The following is an 18,023-nucleotide window of genomic DNA, read 5'->3' on the forward strand; positions in this document are numbered from 1 at the left end:
AGCGTCGCTTAACGTCAACGTGCGACTGGCAACCCACACTGGGTCGCATCGGTGGAGGTACCACCTCAACTGGCAGACGCGAGTAGGATACCTCAGCGTCAACAGGGCGCACAACCAACCGGTTGGAAGGTTGTTGGCCAGAAGGTTCTTCTCCGTATTTAAGTCCTCTATCAAGGACACAAGCTTGGACTGCATGTCTTGCAGCAAAGCCCATTTAGGGTCTACGGGAGCAGGTGTGGCAACAGACGGGGTTAGCGACTGAGGCGGAACCATTTACCATCCCTGGAAGCCTTGTTATGTGTGACATAATAGTACAGCAAAACTTCAAAGGCTCGACAAAAGTTGAGAAGTTGACCTGTAAACAACTTGGAGCGTCTCCTGGCTAGGCGCCAGGGCGAGTCTACCAGAATTGAGAAGTCTATTTGGGCAGAGGCATGAACTCCCAAGCCGAGAACTTCTCTCGTGTCCTAACAGACTCTCGCTCTATAAGCCAGTTTAAAAGAAGGGAAATCAAAGGCTGTATCCCTAAAACTCCTCCTGGTGCAAAAACCAGTCGCCTAGCCAACGTAACGCTCTCTAGGAGAGCGAGAGAGCACTAGCTTAACAACAACGGCTTCGAAGTAGTTAGGCCTAGTGTAAGTTCTGACGTTAGGCGAACGAGGAGCAGTAGTTACAAGACCCGGACGAAGATCCTTAAAAAATCATCATGATTTAATTAAAGTCCATAGGAGGCTAGCAGCTTAAGGCTCCTCTCCAAATGACAGAGTCCTCAAAGGAATATCAGTAGGAGGGAGAACAGCACTTTCTCATCTACAGGAACCTTGTCAGATAAAAGCTAGGTTATCTCAGTGAGGGTCTCACTGGTGCATTAGCAGCAGACCAGAAGGCAACGTTATGTAACTGCTTGACAGTCTGTGAACTGTCAAAAACTGAACTGTCAACCACAACAGGTGCGTGAGGACATACAGCACTGGTGCATTAGTAGCAGACCAGAAGGCAACGTCATGTAACTGCTTGACAGTCTGTGAGCTGGCAACAACCATAGCTGTGTGGGGAAGCAAAGCCTCTACTCCTGACTGACTAGTCTGCTGCGGGCGAGTAGCGGTAACCACAGTGGGTTGCGGAGGTTGACGCACAGCGTCAAAACAAAGCAACTTAACTCCACCCTCCTGTTGTTGTGGTAACTCGCGAACGTCAACGGAGGGTAGCGTGCGTCTGTGAACGTCAACGTGCGGCTCGCAGGGTACACTGCGCATGGGTGGTGGAACTCTCACAGGCGGAGTGCGGGAGCAGGTAGCGTCAGCGTCTACTGTACGCACAACCGTGGTTGGTTGTAGGCTAACGGGTGCAGCGTCAACCTTCTCCGCACGATACTCCTGCATAAAAGATGCTAATTGTGTCTGCATAGACTGTAGCAAAGACCACTTAGGGTCTACAGCAGCAGGTGCGGCAACAGACGGTGTTACTGCCTGTTGCGGTACCACTTTGCCTCTCTTAGGAGGTGTGCAGTCATCGGAAGACTGCAGCGAGTCCGAACCGACCCAGTGGCTACACCTGGGCCGTTGGACTTGCGCGGAAGGGACCGACTTGCGCTTAATAAGCTGCGAGACCTTGGTCCAAGGTTTCTTACGAGAAACCTCTTCCGCAGACGAGAAGTAAATGGGCTCTCTCGTCTTTGTGTGGGTGGGGCGATCTTGGGTAGATACGCCCGAAACCACGGAGGGAAAACGTCTGTTCGTTGATCAAGGCCTGACGAACCCATAAGTCGTTCGACATTACTTCTCCCCTGGGCTTGGGAGCTTGCAAGAGGTCCCGGACTAGGTGAACGACAGGCACGAACAGACGAACCCTCGGACGCAACACTGTAACACATTGCGCATATCACTTTATCACTTCAATTTTCTGTTTTGCACTTATTTCACTGAAATCGAAACTTTTACTGATTTCTACCTGAAACACGCAATTCTACCCTTCATTAAAAGGTAGTAATTGCGAAAACAGTCGTATAATGCAGCTCATTAATACTAGCAAAAACAGAAAACATATATAAAGATAAAGAATTCAGTGGCTGGGAAAGAGACTAAACACTAGTTCAAATAAACTACGTTTACAATCTCTCACCGCACATAGCCTGGGGACAAGAATAAAACCCTAGAAACGTTTTACCTTCTTCCCCGTACAGCGACTAGGGAGGAGAGTAACACGAGAACAACGTTACCCGCTTGAACGGAACGTTTTTTCTCCTCTCTCTCCCTCCGTCTCTATCTCTCTCTCTCTTTCTCTCTTGATTTCGCACCTGAGAGAAGAGCCCAATTATATATCGTCAAAACATGTTATTTGGCTAAAGGAAAAAACTGAAAGGTTTTCCAAATAAAAAGTTCCTTTAATTTAGAATTTAAACCATTTAAGCTAAGAAAGAATGAACGAAACGTCAGAATCGATTTACTCTTACTGCAAAGTGAAACCGTGATACACTCTCTCTCTATCGTAACGATAGAGCGCATGTTGAACGTCCTGAACGTCAACAACTGCGTAGTCTAAAAAACTAAACGTTAGTTCATCTTTGAAAACAGTACGAGACTATCAAAGAAATTCTTTCATAAAACATTAAATTTAAAAAGTTTTAAATTCTTTAAAGGCTAAATACGATATAACGGGCTCAACGTTGATTAACTTCGGTTCCAAGTTAGGACCGCCTACTATCAGGAAAGGTCGCATATAAACAAAACATAAAAATATATTTTTATATGTTTATAATAAATGGAAAGTTAATCGAAGAGGCCTAATAAAGGCGGAGAGATATAAAATATATAGATCTATAACGTGTTAAGCAAAATTACTAAAAACCTAAACACACTTCCGTCTAAGGGAAGGGTCGGCCATTTAAAAGTGAAAGAGAGTCCATACTCTCTTTGTCACCATAATTAAATCTATCCAAAACGAGTTCAAGTTTTGAGATGAAGATAAAAACCCCTGCATAGCGAAAGCTCAAAACTAGAATAGTGTACTTCACCAAATAGTTGTGAAAACAAATCCAGTTAGTAACAGCGTATTTAGTAGGTCTTGCCAGTGGCACGACAGAGAGAAAATTGGTTCTGTGTTTACATGGAGTACTTGAGTACCTGCTCGACAGATGGCGCAGTTGATGTACACCCCCCACCTGTATAGCGATCGCTGGCGTATTTTGTCCTTAGGTTTTTCTGTCGGGCAGCAGAGCTGACAGCTTATATGATCACCGGCTAAGTTTAATATTGAAAATTTTCCATATATTAGATCCATTACCAAACAGGAGATGGTATTTATATAAACTCACACTACTTACAGGGCTGTCATCTAACTTCATATTACACAGAATTTTCAGAGCAGGTGCTTTCAAAGAAAATGGAAATACCAAAAGTTATAGCTTTTCTCAAGTGCTTACACATGTTAGATGATGGAGCCAATGCAGGAGTCAATACTTTCACTAACTTGATAAGCAAAAGAAGAGAACAGTTATGTTTCTATCTAAATATTCAGAAACAGAAGCAAAAAAGACAGGACTTTGCAGCTCCCCACTTGGACTTCTGCTACAACCGGTCAGATTAACACAAATTTTAGGATGTCTTGAACAAGGGACAGTTTGATCTCTTTACTCAGAGTTTTTAAGGCTTTCGTCAATAAACCTAGGACAGCTATGAATTGCGCGATAACTCTGCCCACATTAACTAGCAGATAGGGCAAGCCATAGAGAACAAGGGACACAGAGGGAAAGAAAACTAATAAATCTAAACCATGTTTACTTAAATGAAAGATTATGCTTTAGCCATCAAGGTACCTATTTTCCGACCTTTAACAACAGTATATTTTCTCTTTCTCACATTTCCCCCTTCCCTGTGATGTTCAGTAGGCCCGATAGGCGGCAGCCATGGGTGAACACACAACCAATAACTCCATCGAAGAAATCTTCATATAACTGTCACTCGTACACTGGCCTCTTCTGCTCCATGTTAGTTTAACCCATGAAGTGCTAGGGGAATACTGCCAAAGGATGACAGATGCGTCATGTGTTTTGCAATTTTATCATAAAACTAATATTTTCTTATTTATTAAAAACTAAATTACCCAATATTCATATATCAAGTGAATGTCTTTGAAATGGAGATTAATAACTAATAATTACATCTCACAGAAGTGTAAAGAATATATGTTCAAAAAAGTTTTAAAAATTAAAAATGATTAACACGGTAAGAACTTTTTCTTTTTTGATGGCTTTATAATTAATTGTTTATGATGCATTTTAATGTTTTTATGTCAGAATGTTAGCAAATTTAGTGAACAATCGTAAGAAAATTTATAATAAATATATGAACAAGAAATAATAGTTTCTTGAATGGATGTGTTAATATGTGTATTTGTAAGCGTGATTTTACATATGCACACTCCAGCCAACACTATTATTACCTATTATTATTACATACCAAATGAAACAAGAAAAAAAGGCATAAGCATATGTGAGAAAATATATATAAAACCTATTCATATTGTATACTACATATTTGAAGACTTCAATTTTGTGTTATACATCCTTTTCAGATCACTTTTCAGGCAGATTCATTTGTACACATAGATCTTACCCATTGCGTTTGGACAATCGTCACTTTCATCATTTGATATGTCATAATCGCTGACATTGTCAATGTCAAAGTTACTAGTATATGGTAAAGAATTATCATCATTTTAAAAAGCCAAACTAATGAATAAAAACAGAAAATAATGATAAAAAGTGTCGGAAATTAAAACATTCTTACCACTATCACAAACATACGTCGATAGCTCTGCCCACCCCCTGAAGTTGATGTTACCTTTTCCCTTTTATTGTATGTAAAATCTTATGATATCTGGCAACTCCTTCCTCAAGCTGCAAGCTGATTGGTTAAAGAATATATCTATGTCACTGACTTAGTCTCAAGAGGTCCGAGACTGAATCGAGGGAAATTGAAAAATGAAGCATCGCTAATATCAACGTCATCCTTTGACAGCTCATAATGCGTCGATAAAATTGAAGCACAGCTCATTTTGGGTTAAGATTTGGATGGATAATCAGGTAGAAGATTCTTAAGAAGTTAAAAGGTAGGTCTCCATCTGGTTTTAAGATTGTGTATAAAGGGCCAAAGTGTTTCATAAAACATTTGGAAGCAGTAGCTAAGATACTATAAGTTAATGATAGGGCCAAGTAATTGGTAACTAACTATTAAGGATAAAATGTATTCATTAATAAGAGAGTTGGTTTGTGGCTTTTGGTAAGACAGGATCTCCATCCAGATGCACAATTCCCTTTTCCTGTCATAACTAGGGTTTGGCATTTAAAGCCATGAGTTAGGGTTTACAAATTTCACTATTTTAAGGCAGGTTTTTATTTCAAAAGAAAATGGTTTGGATTTAATGGTTAGGCAAGTTTCATGGTGATATCTTACTTTTTATGGGTCTTTTGTTATGAAAGCATGAGCATTTATGATATGGGTCTTTTGTTATGAAAGTATGATAATTTATGGTTTTATGAGGTGATTTATAGCCAACCTTTCTCTCCTGCTAAATGTACACTGCATGTTAATTGGTGTCAGGTTATTGTAAATTAAAGGGGAAACATATTCTAACGTCTTAACTATTTAGGATTGTAGCAGTAGCCAGTAGTTTCATCACATGAACAGTTGTTAAGCTAGTTGGTTGCCAGACCTATTTTTAGACAAATAGTAATGTTGTTCAATTATTCATAGTTTATAGATAAGCTGTTTTGTTTCTTTTGGAACTTCGGGCAATTGTAGAATCTAGTTTAAAAATTAAAATATAACTTTAGCAGTATATCTTCTTAACATAGCCCTCTGCTCTGCCCATTACTAATAGCAAATGGTTACCAATATGGGATGGAATCTGTCAGAGGACGTTTTACACGCTTGGTGAATTCCCTTTTCCCATTGTCACAGTTAAGAAAAGTACTTTTACCAGGGCTAACAAATTCCTATACTGTAAAGCTCTAGTATTCTTGGTTCTGTGGTAGTGTTGCAGTAGTGGGCAGAGCTTCTTGATGCCTACATGCACAGGTGCAGTTTAGAGATAAGTCTTGGTTCAAATAACTAATTAAAGTTTCCTTTAAAAATTTAGTATACCACTATGTTTACATGTTAAAAGTATATATGCTTACCAAACTGAGTAGACTTAAAGAAAATACTGTAGGAACATTTCTACTCCGTGAAAGTAATATAAAAAGAAGAAAGAACTTTTATATCAAATGTGAAGAAAGATAAAATAATAAAAAAACTAAATACCATTAACACACTAGAGGCACGGCTGCAAAGGCTATGCATCGACACTGAAGTTCCTGAACTACTACTAACACTTATAGAGAATGGGGAGAAGGTACATATCACAGACACAAAACTTGAAACTATCAGATGCAGCATTCACGGTACTTGTTTTCCCTTCGTAACTAAAATGGGTAGTGTTTCTCCATAGGTTTAAATCTTAAATAAGTGCTTGTGTATAGTAGATTCCCAGAGGGTACCAAAACTTTGAGTTTGAGTAGGGACCCGCTATGTGTAGCTATAACCCATAAGAATAGAGATTATCTTTTTCACACAGTACAGTAATTAACCCTTTTACCCCCAAAGGACGTACTGGTACGTTTCACAAAACTCATCCCTTTACCCCCATGGATGTACCGGTACGTCCTTGCCAAAAAAATGCTATAAAAAATATTTTTTCATATTTTTGAGAAAATTCAGGCATTTTCCAAGAGAATGAGACCAACCTGACCTCTCTATGACAAAAATTAAGGCTATTAGAGCAATTTAAAAAGAATATACTGCAAAATGTGCTGGGGGAAAAAAATAACCCCCTGGGGGTTAAGGGTTGGAAATTTCCAAATAGCCTGGGGGTAAAAGGGTTAACACTAGGTATAATTTTTTTTTTATCATTAAGACTTCATAAGTATAGCAGCAAAGTATATTCGGCAAAATTGTTTGTAATGTAAATAGATGAATAGTAATGAGTTATATTTTATTCCATATGATGTTTGAGGTAGACTCCTCAGATATAAGAATTAGGCCTCAGCATTACTGTTGGCTTATCCTTCCTTACTGCAAACCCTAGGCTATCTTCAGATGTTTTGATTAGCGGTTCTAGGGTACTGCCTAGTAAGGGTTTTAATGGTACACTGTGCATCATAGAGATTATTACTATTATTATCAATTATCATTATCATTATTATTATTATTATAATCATTGTTGTTATTATTATTATCATTATTATTATTCATTATTCATTAATCAGGGCACCAGCCACTCATCGAATTGAATTGAATATAGGATTTAGGCCTTAAGCCAAGCACTAGGGTGCCACTCGTCAAGATACTACCGCTAGTGTTATGGGGTCCTTTGACTGGCCAGACAGTACTACATTGGATGCTTCTCTCTGGTTACGGTTCACTTTCCCTTTGCCTACAAATACACAGAATAGTCTGGCCTATTCTTTCCTAATTCTCCTCTCCTCATACACCTGACAACACTGAGATTACCAAACAATTCTTCTTCTCTTACGGGGTTAACTACTGCACTGTAAATGTTCAGTGGCTACTTTTCTCTTGGTAAGGGTAGAAGAAGACTCTTTAGCTATGGTAAGCAGCTCTTCTAAGAGAAGGACACTCTGAAATCAAACCATTGCTCCATAGTCTTGGGTAGTGCCATACCCTCTGTACCTTGGCCTTCCAGTCTTGAGTTAGAGTTCTCTTGCTTGAGAGTACACTCGGGCACACTATTTTATCTTACTTTTCATCATCTTTTTTGTTAAATTTTTTATAGTTTATATAGGAAATATTTGTTTTAATGTTTCTGTTCTTAAAATATTTTATTTTTTCCTTATTTCTTTTCCTCACTGCACTATTTTCCCTGCTGGAGCCCTTGGGCATATAGCATTCTGCTTTTCCAACTAGGGTTGTAACTTCACAAGTGATAATAAGTAATAATAATAATAATTAATCATTAATCATTATTATTATTTCCAAGGAACTATATTGTATACAGCCTTTTAAAAATGTTACTCTTAACAAAATACTTCAAAAATTGTAATCATTAAGCCTTGAGCAGTACCTGCTCAGAGTTGCTTTGGCTGCATCATCCTTCTGTATATTTAAACACATTTACGTTTTATTCCTTTTGCTGTTAGTTTTGTAACATGCGAGAACATTTTGACTCTATTACTATCTGACAGGCTTCTAAGAAATAGTAAGATCTGCTGAGGGAATCCCTGAACCTCTCAGTTTACATCAGTTTTCTAACTCCAAGTCTTTCTAGAGAGTAAAAGTAGGTTTCTCTATGTTTGGTTGTTGCCAAGTAGCTCAGAATGTTGGATAGGAAAAAAGGGGCCTTTGACCGCCAATTAAGCTCTGAGGTTAGGTTTCAAGTACCAAATGCTTTAAGGTTGGGTATCTATAAATGGGTCTGGTACCTAACTGGACTACAAGGCGGGAGGCCCTTGTCAGAGTCAATGGAAGACAGAAAACATTTTCAGCTTAGTCAGGTGGACTGACTAAAATGTGGAAAAAGGACTGTAAGTTGAGATATTAGGGGTGATCTAAAGTTTCGGTACAGCTGACGATTTCATACAGGTTCTTTTTATTGTGGGACTTTACTGTTAATTCAATTTTATTAAATTGTCAAGTTTATATAATTCACTAATATAATTCCTAATTTTGTAGTAGTCAATTTACATGTGTTTAAAGTATCCTTTCGGAGCCTGTTATTTTATGATACCTCCCAATGAGACAAAGTTTTCTCTCCACTCAAATTAGGCAAATAGTCGAGGGTGCAGATTATGCTGTTAATTCTCCTAATAAATGTGAGAAACTAATCTAAATTAATGGATGCTATTTAAAAATCAAAAGAATTGTTTACATTAACTTATGCCTACGACTGTCGAGTTAAGACAGGAGGGCAATTCAAAGAAAGTTTTTTGGACCAAACCCAATACCGTTAGTCTCTTTATTCGTAGGGGTTAGGTAACAGAGACAGGCAAGAAATTGGAAAATCTGTGAATGCTTGCTGCCCTAAGGTGGTTCAACTAATAACCTATTAAATGAATAGTAATGATCGCTGCCTACCTGCGGCTACTAACACACTAGGTAATCCAATGTACTACACTTTTTTCACATGTCTTTATCATGGTAGTTCAATTCATACAACTTTTCAGAGGTAATTGTAAATTATAAACAGTTATAGTACAAGGTAAGACGACTCATAACACAAAAGTCATCGCCGAATCATGCCATGTATAAGTAACAACAAAACACTTGGTGGTACAGTATCTAAAAATCTTCACTGATACTGTAGAATAAAAAAAGTCACTAATAGTTGATAGTTAAAATGCACCCAAAATTGTAATCAAAAGAACAAAAGCTACATAAAGAGATTATCACAGCCTTTACCTAAAAGGGCGAATCTGCTGAATACTTACCGAGATTCACTTAGCCTATCTCGAAAAGATACTTAACGAGATGTATTATTAGGCACTTCAACAAGACCAATAAGTCAAAACTCTCAATTACCATACGAAAAAATACTCAGGCCTAGCAGAGGGAATCTGGGATCATTTACCAATGAAAAAAAAAATCATAAACTCAATACTGATAGGATGGAGGGTTGGCCTTAGATAAGCACCACAAAGGAAAATAAGGTAAAGTAAAAGGAAAATGATATTTTCATAATAAAATAAATTTTTGAATATTCTTACCCGCTAGTTATATAATAGCCCAAGTCCCCGACGCCTTGGCAGAAAATTCAAAATCTCTTGCGCAGCTTAGCGCATATAAGCCAGGTGTACCCCAGCACCTTCGCGGTACCCCAGGTAGAACTATGCTCAACCAATTCAGATTTTCCAAGCCCCATGGTCTCTAGAGGGGAGGAGGGTGGGTCTAAATCTTATATAACCAGCGGGTAAGTATATTCAAAAATTTATTTTATTATGAAAATATAATTTTTAAATATAATACTTACCCGCTGGTTATATAATAGCTGATTGACACCCATTGGTGGCGGGTCAGAGACAGCTGCATAATTGGAAATTCACTTAAGAGTTACATAAACAACTTAAGTTGTTCTAACCTGACAAGGAAGCCGACAGCAATGCTCTGCCTCATTTTGTCTGCCATCCTTAGTGGATCCAGTGATCCACTCGGGGCTGATGATCTCTAGGAGCTGTCAAACGGTACAACCACCTATAACATGACAGGACCTCAACTAATACCCTTGTTCCAGGCACTCTCTAGGAACAAAATGACCACCTGACTAGGTCAAAGATTGCTGAAGATTGCCGACCAATCTTCACGTACAATCATAAAAATATATATAACAGTTCCAAGAGAAGAACAGGGGTACTAGGAATTTAGGGAAATGTAGTGGAGAATGTTTCACCTACTACTGCACTCGTTGCAAGTGATCCAAAAACGTAGACGTCTTCATAGAGACTGGACACGGTAAAAGTAAAGCAAGACGAATACAGGATTACCCCTTCACAAGACCGTATACGTGATGCTTGCAGAGAACAGTTTAGTTTAAAAATTACATTAGTTTCTACAGCTCTAACTTCGTGAGTCTTTACTCTTTCAACGTCTTATGATCTGTCACCCAACCGTGTGGAAGAACCTTTGTAATCAAAGTCTATACGAGATGACAGAATGTATAGACATGGATAGCGCAGGCTTCTTGACCATGCACCTAAGAGTTATGAATAGACTCATAACTTCTTTGTTCTTGTTCCAATAAAACTTCATCGTTTTAATCGGGCAAAAAACTCTTCTCAGCCCATCACAAACCAAATTCGAGAGAATAGTGATCCCGAAAAATTTAGGCTATGGATGAGAAAGATGTTTATTAATAACCAAGAATCCAGGTTACAAGATACCTATGGCTTAACCAATGTGAAGTCCATGTTCTAGCTAAAAGAGTGAACTTCACTGACTCTCAACTATGGTAGACTTACTCAGAAAGTCTCCAAAGTTAGGCCTTAAAAAGAAACCAAGTGTAAAGGGTCGGATCTGTCACTACAGCGAAGCTCCAGAAACGAACCCTGAATTTCAGGCTGGAGCATCTTGCTGATGCCTCCAAGTCCTCTCAAATGATCTGAGATGATCTATAAAGTCTCTATTTGATAGATCCAATCTTCTGCGTCTGAAGACAGATGCCCGCATACTCCTGTACCCTTTGATGGTCAAGGAGGGAAGAAAATGTGTTTTCTTCTAAGGTCTAAGAAAAAATAGGCCACTTGTGTTAGAGTTACCTAATGAAGAGCTGGCTCTTGCTCTACACCACTCCATAAAGCACTCTAATTGGGTTGGAAAACCTTGAGGCAAAAGTCCTTTGTACAAGCAAAAGCCTCAGCTGTCTCCTTCGAACAACCCTCTAGATCGTAGGGGTTTTCCGAAATACTGGAGGCAGCTAGACCTAAAGCTTGATGGTTTAACATAAAACGTTCGTGATCCTGACACGGGGAAAAGGACTAAAGACATGCTTCCAGCATGCACCCAGCATGGTCCCAGCATGAGTCCAGAACGGTTCCAGTATGCTGCCTACACTCAACATGACGTGAGAGAGAATCGGGATCTAGAACCGCCTCCCAAAACTCGTCGATATCGGTCGCAAGAAACCTATATTAAAGCTAGGCGTTGAAAAGAAGCGTCAACCACGTGAACCTCATGCTGTGAGGTTAAGACCTGATTCGTGTGGAATCAGCAAGTGTTCAACAAACTTAAAGCCAGAGCTTGACCAGAGGGAGCGTTAGCTGCGAGGCCAGAGACGCGAAGGAGAGACAATAATCTGGTTAAACTGCTGTGAGAACAAGACTTGACTGTATGCATCTAGCATGCAACCATAATGTCGCATGTGGTTGCATTTCCGTAAGGTGTCAGTGTGCTATATGCGTTCACCTTGTCATGTGGGTACAGCGCTGTGTGTGCGCCCGGCTTGTTGTAAATCTACAGCGTGCAGCGTGGAGGCGACAGCATCGCGTCCGGTCATTGACGGAAAGACGGAACTGATAACCGAGAGTTGTCCACGTGTAGGATGCGTACGCATGAGTGATAGTCACGCGTCCCGCAGACCGCGAAAAAGGGACAACTTGTTGAAAGGATCAACTTTGACTGTTAGCGCCCAACATACGACCAGACTGGTGTCTGCGTCTGGGACTGCGTGAGGGAGAGACCAGAACTTGCGTCTGTGTCTGCACGACGTCTGCCGTAAGAGAGAGACCAGACTGCTACAAGCACCCGCTCTAACGCTTCTCGTAACACGAGCATATTTCTGCAAGGAAACGTTACTAAGCATAAGAGAACTATGCCTTCTGACACTAATCGAAAAACCCTTCATCTATGGTAGTCCTTAGACTCTTTAGGAGAAAATTTTCTCCCCCCCCCGAGAATCGTAAACACTAAACACAGATGAAATAGACCTTTTTTAGCTCAGACCAAATCTACACTCGCGGGGTAGCGAGTGCGCCAACTTAAGCGTGGGCGAAGGCCGGGAGAGAGCATCAACCGCAGTCCTGAGAGCGACCTGGGAGAGTCCCTATGACATTTCAAGCGCGCCTTGTGTGCGAACTGAACGTATCCAATGCTGTGAGATACCGTCATCAGAAGTCGCTTCAAGACCTTCCAACTCCGCTCTTTTCAAGATACTATGTCACATGGTTGTGATGTCATAGCTCGCCAATCATAGGCGAAGAAAAGAGCATTACCTCATCATTCCAAAGTGGAGAGAGACCGTCTTGGACTGCATCAACAATATTGCTTGGCGGAACAGATGTTTAATGCACAAGGTCCGCGAAGAACCTCAGCCTACCGACCTTCCTTCTCCCAAGGGTTGGAACGTAAGTTAGAGATATAGGACTAGGGGCAAGGTGAAAACGAACAAACACCTCCTCCAGAGCACTGTGCTATGTTAACGAGTCACTAACAAGATCGGTTTTAAAACATAAAACATTAAATCATAAAAGATCTGCCCGTGGTGGGAGATATACTTTAACGTTCTATTCTCATAAAGGCCTTAATGCCCCTTCTGTTGTAGCAGCTGCAAGCGCTGTATCATTTCTACAGGAAGCTTCGGTATTTTCCTGAGAATGACTTAATGTTAATTCATTACTTTATTTTACCATTAATTTACTAGGCCATCGTTCCCTAAAGGAGCCCTTTGGGTTAAAGCATCTTGCTTTCCCAAATAGGGTTGTAGCTGGCTTGTAATATAAATAAAATAAAATAAATAGCGACACCAACAACTCAACTAGCGAAAACTCTGAAGTCGAAACGAGGAGCAGCAGGTAAAAAAAAAAAAATGAGGGAAACTCTTTAGAAAAATTACCATGAGTTTCTGAAAGTTATTCCCTTCCTTTAACAATCTCTATCCTAGGAAGAGAAGTCTTGATTCTTAGGAATCTACTCCTTATGATTCTGAATTCGGACCTCAATAATTAGAGGTTTAATTCTAGTTCTCACACCCAAGAGTTAGCCCAGCAGGCCTTGGACCGAGAATATAAAATCTTTCTAGTTAAGATTTATTTCTTAATATAGCGCCTGGAGCAACAATAACTGAACACTAGACGTTCATGGTCAGGTATACATCAAAGTCTATAGTCATAGGTAGCGAAGCCACCACCCCGACGCTGAAGCGTCCACACTGATGCTGAAGCATCCACACTGATGCTGAAGAGCCCACACTAGCGCTGAAGCGTCCACACTGACGCTGGAGCGTCCACACTGGTGCTGAAGCGTCCAGACTGACGCTGAAGTGTCCATACTGACACTGAAAGCGTCCACACTGACGCAGAAGCGTCCACACTGACGCTGAAGCGTCCATACTGACGCTGAAGCGTCCACACTGACGCTGAAGCGTCCACACTGACGTGGCGCTTCGCTCCATTCCGTCGACGTTCCGTTTCCGTTGCCGCATCGGTCCGATGACGCTTCGCCGGCTCTGCTGCCTGGCGAACGTCGGCGCGTCTGTATAGACTAATACTAGGTGCTATGATCCGTCGGTTTGCGTCGAGCATTCGAAGTAAAGCATCCACTTTCCCCCACCATTGAACATTGCGGTAGGTAGGCCGCCTGTGCGACAACGAGTTCTCACCGTTAAAGACACGATGCCTGTGTGTCCGTGTCAAAGACCGGAATCGAGACACCCAACCGCACTGTTAACGGCAGGCAGAAAAGACTGCAAATCCATAGTGCTAGCCACTGTCAAGAGACGACACCCAACAGGTGAGGTGGCGGCACTGTGTCTGCGCCGCATGAAACGTAATACACGCAGAACGAATCTAATTTTGTTTTCAGCTTAGCGCCTTTGAAAACACTAACACCTCGCTTTATCTATAGCAAGGGTGAGCGTTCTGGTGGTCGACAGAAAACACTCGAGAGGACTTCAGTTTGGGTCTAAAAGACTGTAACACCTGGTTACCCTCTCGATTCCTTTCGCCATTTGACTTAACCTCTCCCATGGGTCCGGGAGCTCGATAGAGGTCTAAGGCTAGGATAACGACAGGTCGGAATAGAAACACTCTCCACTGAATAAGATTCACAGCACAATTTATCATTAAAAAATTTGCACTTTATTCTTTGGCACAAAGATAGTTTCATAATTACCTGAAAGACAAAGTATACACTCTCTCCAAGGAAATGAACTCCGTAGGGAGAGAATTATAATTCTGTTACTGGACAATTGTTTGAATGGGAAAGCAACCCATATAAATGTAACAAAATATTAAATATCAAAAATTACCTTAATAGATATAATATTTATACATTAAAATAAACCCTTAAATTAAGGGGTTCCAATAAAAGATGAATCATCACTCGCATCAATGGAACATCTACAAATAATATACAAACAATTTAGTATTCCGAAAACCACCAAATCAACAACGATACATAGAATCGTGCGCTACAACGAATGTAAAGAATACTGCATCGTATAAAATAAACTGAAGTGTAACTTCCTTTAATCTCTGACAAGGAAAAATACTGAAAGGACCAATTAATTGCAAAATAAAAAGTTCCTTTTATAAAGTACAATAAAAAAAACTTGAGAAGTAAGAAGAAAGTACTATTCATAAAATCGCTACAATATATGTAACATCGTAACGATACTGATTACCGTAACAAAAATAAACTGAACGGTAGTTAATCTTCGCAAACAGATCAAAGATTAAAGAAAAATATTTAAAGGATAAAATTTTCTCAAAATAATTCCTTTAATTTAATTTATAACTTGAAACTACAAAAGCAAAATCACTTATATTATTAAAAGGCAAGACAGACTTTTAGCCTACGGAAGAGGCTGTGACGTCATCCATGGACGAAATGTTTACATTTCGCCCCTATGATTTCGTGAGGTTTACAATACAGTAGGTTGAAAAACCTTCCAACCCTACCTTTTAAGTTAAAATACGTGATCAACAAAACAAAATTGCGAAAGCTAAACTCAAAAACGTTAATACATCACCAAATAACGTCCAAACAGAGTAAGAAAACAAGAGAGAATTTCCAATAGTTCAGCCAGCTATGGCGGCAGAGAAAATCTGGATTGGTTGAGCATAGTTCTACCTGGGGTACCGCGAGGGTGCTGGGGGTACACCTGGCTTATATGCACTAAGCTGCGCAAGAGATTTTGAATTTTCTGCCGAGGTGTCGGGGACTTAGGCTATTATATAACCAGCGGGTAAGTATTATATTTAAAAAACATAAACAATGATGATATAAAAGAAAAATGGACACAAGAAAACATAAAGGCATGTATACTTTGATGTGGATTCATCTTATAGACTTATATCTTTGTTAAGTATATGATTGGCACTTCAAACTGAAATGTTTGACTACCTATGACAATGATTTTTTGGGTATATTTAGGCTATTTTGAAGGCACTCACATTAATAGCATTTATAGTCCTAGTACTTTCTATCATATACAGCAATAAACATAAAACTAAATTCACATGCCCTTCTCTACAAAACTTACATGTGCCATTTTCATTGTTGGTGAAGATAAATCATCCGTCTTAAAGTAAGTTTTTAAAAAACCAACTAATAATGGGTGAGGATGAACTTTCTCCCCAAATGCTGCTGCCACACCTGCAAAAGTGAGATAAAGTATTTGGCATTTTAAAACTTTTCCTTTTCTATTTCTATAATAACCTGATTTCCACATGGCTTCTTCTCTTAAACTCAGATTAACAAAATCTACCCATAGAATTAAAAATAAAATCTTTTTATTCATTTCAATAGACACATGCCTCTGGTAAAGTAACGAGACACTAGCGGCTGATAGCAAGAAGCAAAAGCCCAAGGCCTCTTTATTATTTCAGTTTTGAAGTCAAACTATTCCCAATTCCTTGACAAAACAAGTCAGTGGGGAGGAAGGCAGGCAAGTTCATGAACATTAGGTTAAAAAAACAAATCTTACTATTAAAACTTAATCTTTTTCTATGAAAATCATTTTATTTTCATATCATTATTATTACTAGCTATGCTACAACCCTAGTTGGAAAAGCAGGGTGCTATACGCCCAATTGATCCAACAGGGAAAATAGCCCAGTGAGGAGAAAAAATATGGATATGTATAGAGGGCCCTTGGATTTTTTGGCTTATAAATAAGTGCTGGCTTTATCATGAAGCCCACAGCATTTCCATATATTACTATATAAGTGTGAAGCAATCTTTGTAGGCATTAAATCAAAGGGCTCTGGCCTCTCCCTTCAAATGAAAGTTTGTAACAGCATCTGTTTCCAAAACAAGGACAGTCTCATCCTTATTGAAAACTTGTTCACGCGAATAACATAATACCTTTCCTCAATGATGGTTTGGAACATCTCCTTCACATAATCATCAGCAACTGCTGTCAACAGAGGCTGCTTCTCTCTTCAGGGATAAATTCTTAAGGTTGACCTTACTTTTAAAATTTATCAAATTAGCCATTGTTGGTGATATTAAATTCAGGTTTTGAGGGAGATGTTGTCGATGATCCAAATTCTGGGTCCTCATTAATGCCGTTCATAGATTTCTCTACCTAACTTGCGTATGGTGTTGACATCCAGTGCAGTGTTCTTTTTGCAGTCACTTATCCAGAGGGCTCATATCATACTTCAATATCATTATTACAGGAAATAAATTAAGAAACTTTTCTGTCTTGTTAAAAGTCACATTTGGCATCATCCTTACATTTTTCTCGTCCATTTTGATCCATTCATGGATATCTACGTCAGCATAGCTTCTCACATAATCAAGTCCGTTGAGGAGTTTAATTTTCCCGCTAAAGCAAGCATCTTCCTCCGACACCTGGGTTAAGCTACCCAGAACCTTAAAAGGTGTCAAACATTAAGCTGGCATCATAGGGCCTGAAGAAATTTCCTTTTTACACCAAACCATGACAAAAAACCACAACACAGACACAGTATGCAGAAATATTGAGTATGTACTGGATGTGTGATAGCAAACTGGAAAATGTAGTAAAACGAATACTACAGTTGGCATGAGTGTGATCATGCAGTCATACATTCAGCAGCCAGGATACTGAACAATATGCTCTGATTAGTTGTATCTATTTTACCGGTATATAGTGTGCCACGCTTCCCAAGTTTCATTTCCCATACAGCTGCACAATTCTGAATACAGTATCACCTATGGTACTACAAGGCATTTTCTCCTCTTCTTTACTGAAAAGATTAATAAACAGTAAACCCAGTATTTGCTAATAAGCCTAATTTCTCAGTACATACATACATATACCAAGGCATTTCCCCCAATTTTGGGAGGTAGCCGACATCAAACAAATGAAACAAAAAAGGGGACCTCTCCTCTCTACGTTCCTCCCAGCCTGACAGGGGACTTAACCGAGTTTGGCTAGTACTGCTAGGGTGCCACAGCCCACCCTCCCTCGTTATCCACCACAGATGAAGCTTCATAACGCTAAATCCCCTACTGCTGCTACCTCCGCGGTTAACCAAGGCACCGGAGGAA

General features: G+C 39.7%; 1 protein-coding gene across 2 annotated transcripts in view; it reads right to left on the bottom strand.

The window, feature by feature from the left end:
- The window catches only part of LOC137647114 (FAD synthase-like), a 108,939-nt gene that overhangs the window by 72,006 nt on the left and 18,910 nt on the right, over nucleotides 1-18,023 (bottom strand). For both annotated transcript variants that reach the window (XM_068380364.1, XM_068380355.1), the window contains exon 4: nucleotides 16,027-16,139. In XM_068380364.1, coding sequence (XP_068236465.1) covers nucleotides 16,027-16,139 — 113 coding nt within the window. The remainder of the gene's footprint in view (nucleotides 1-16,026; nucleotides 16,140-18,023) is intronic.

The sequence above is a fragment of the Palaemon carinicauda genome, chromosome 1 (genome assembly GCF_036898095.1).
Source record: "Palaemon carinicauda isolate YSFRI2023 chromosome 1, ASM3689809v2, whole genome shotgun sequence".
NCBI lineage: Eukaryota > Metazoa > Arthropoda > Malacostraca > Decapoda > Palaemonidae > Palaemon > Palaemon carinicauda.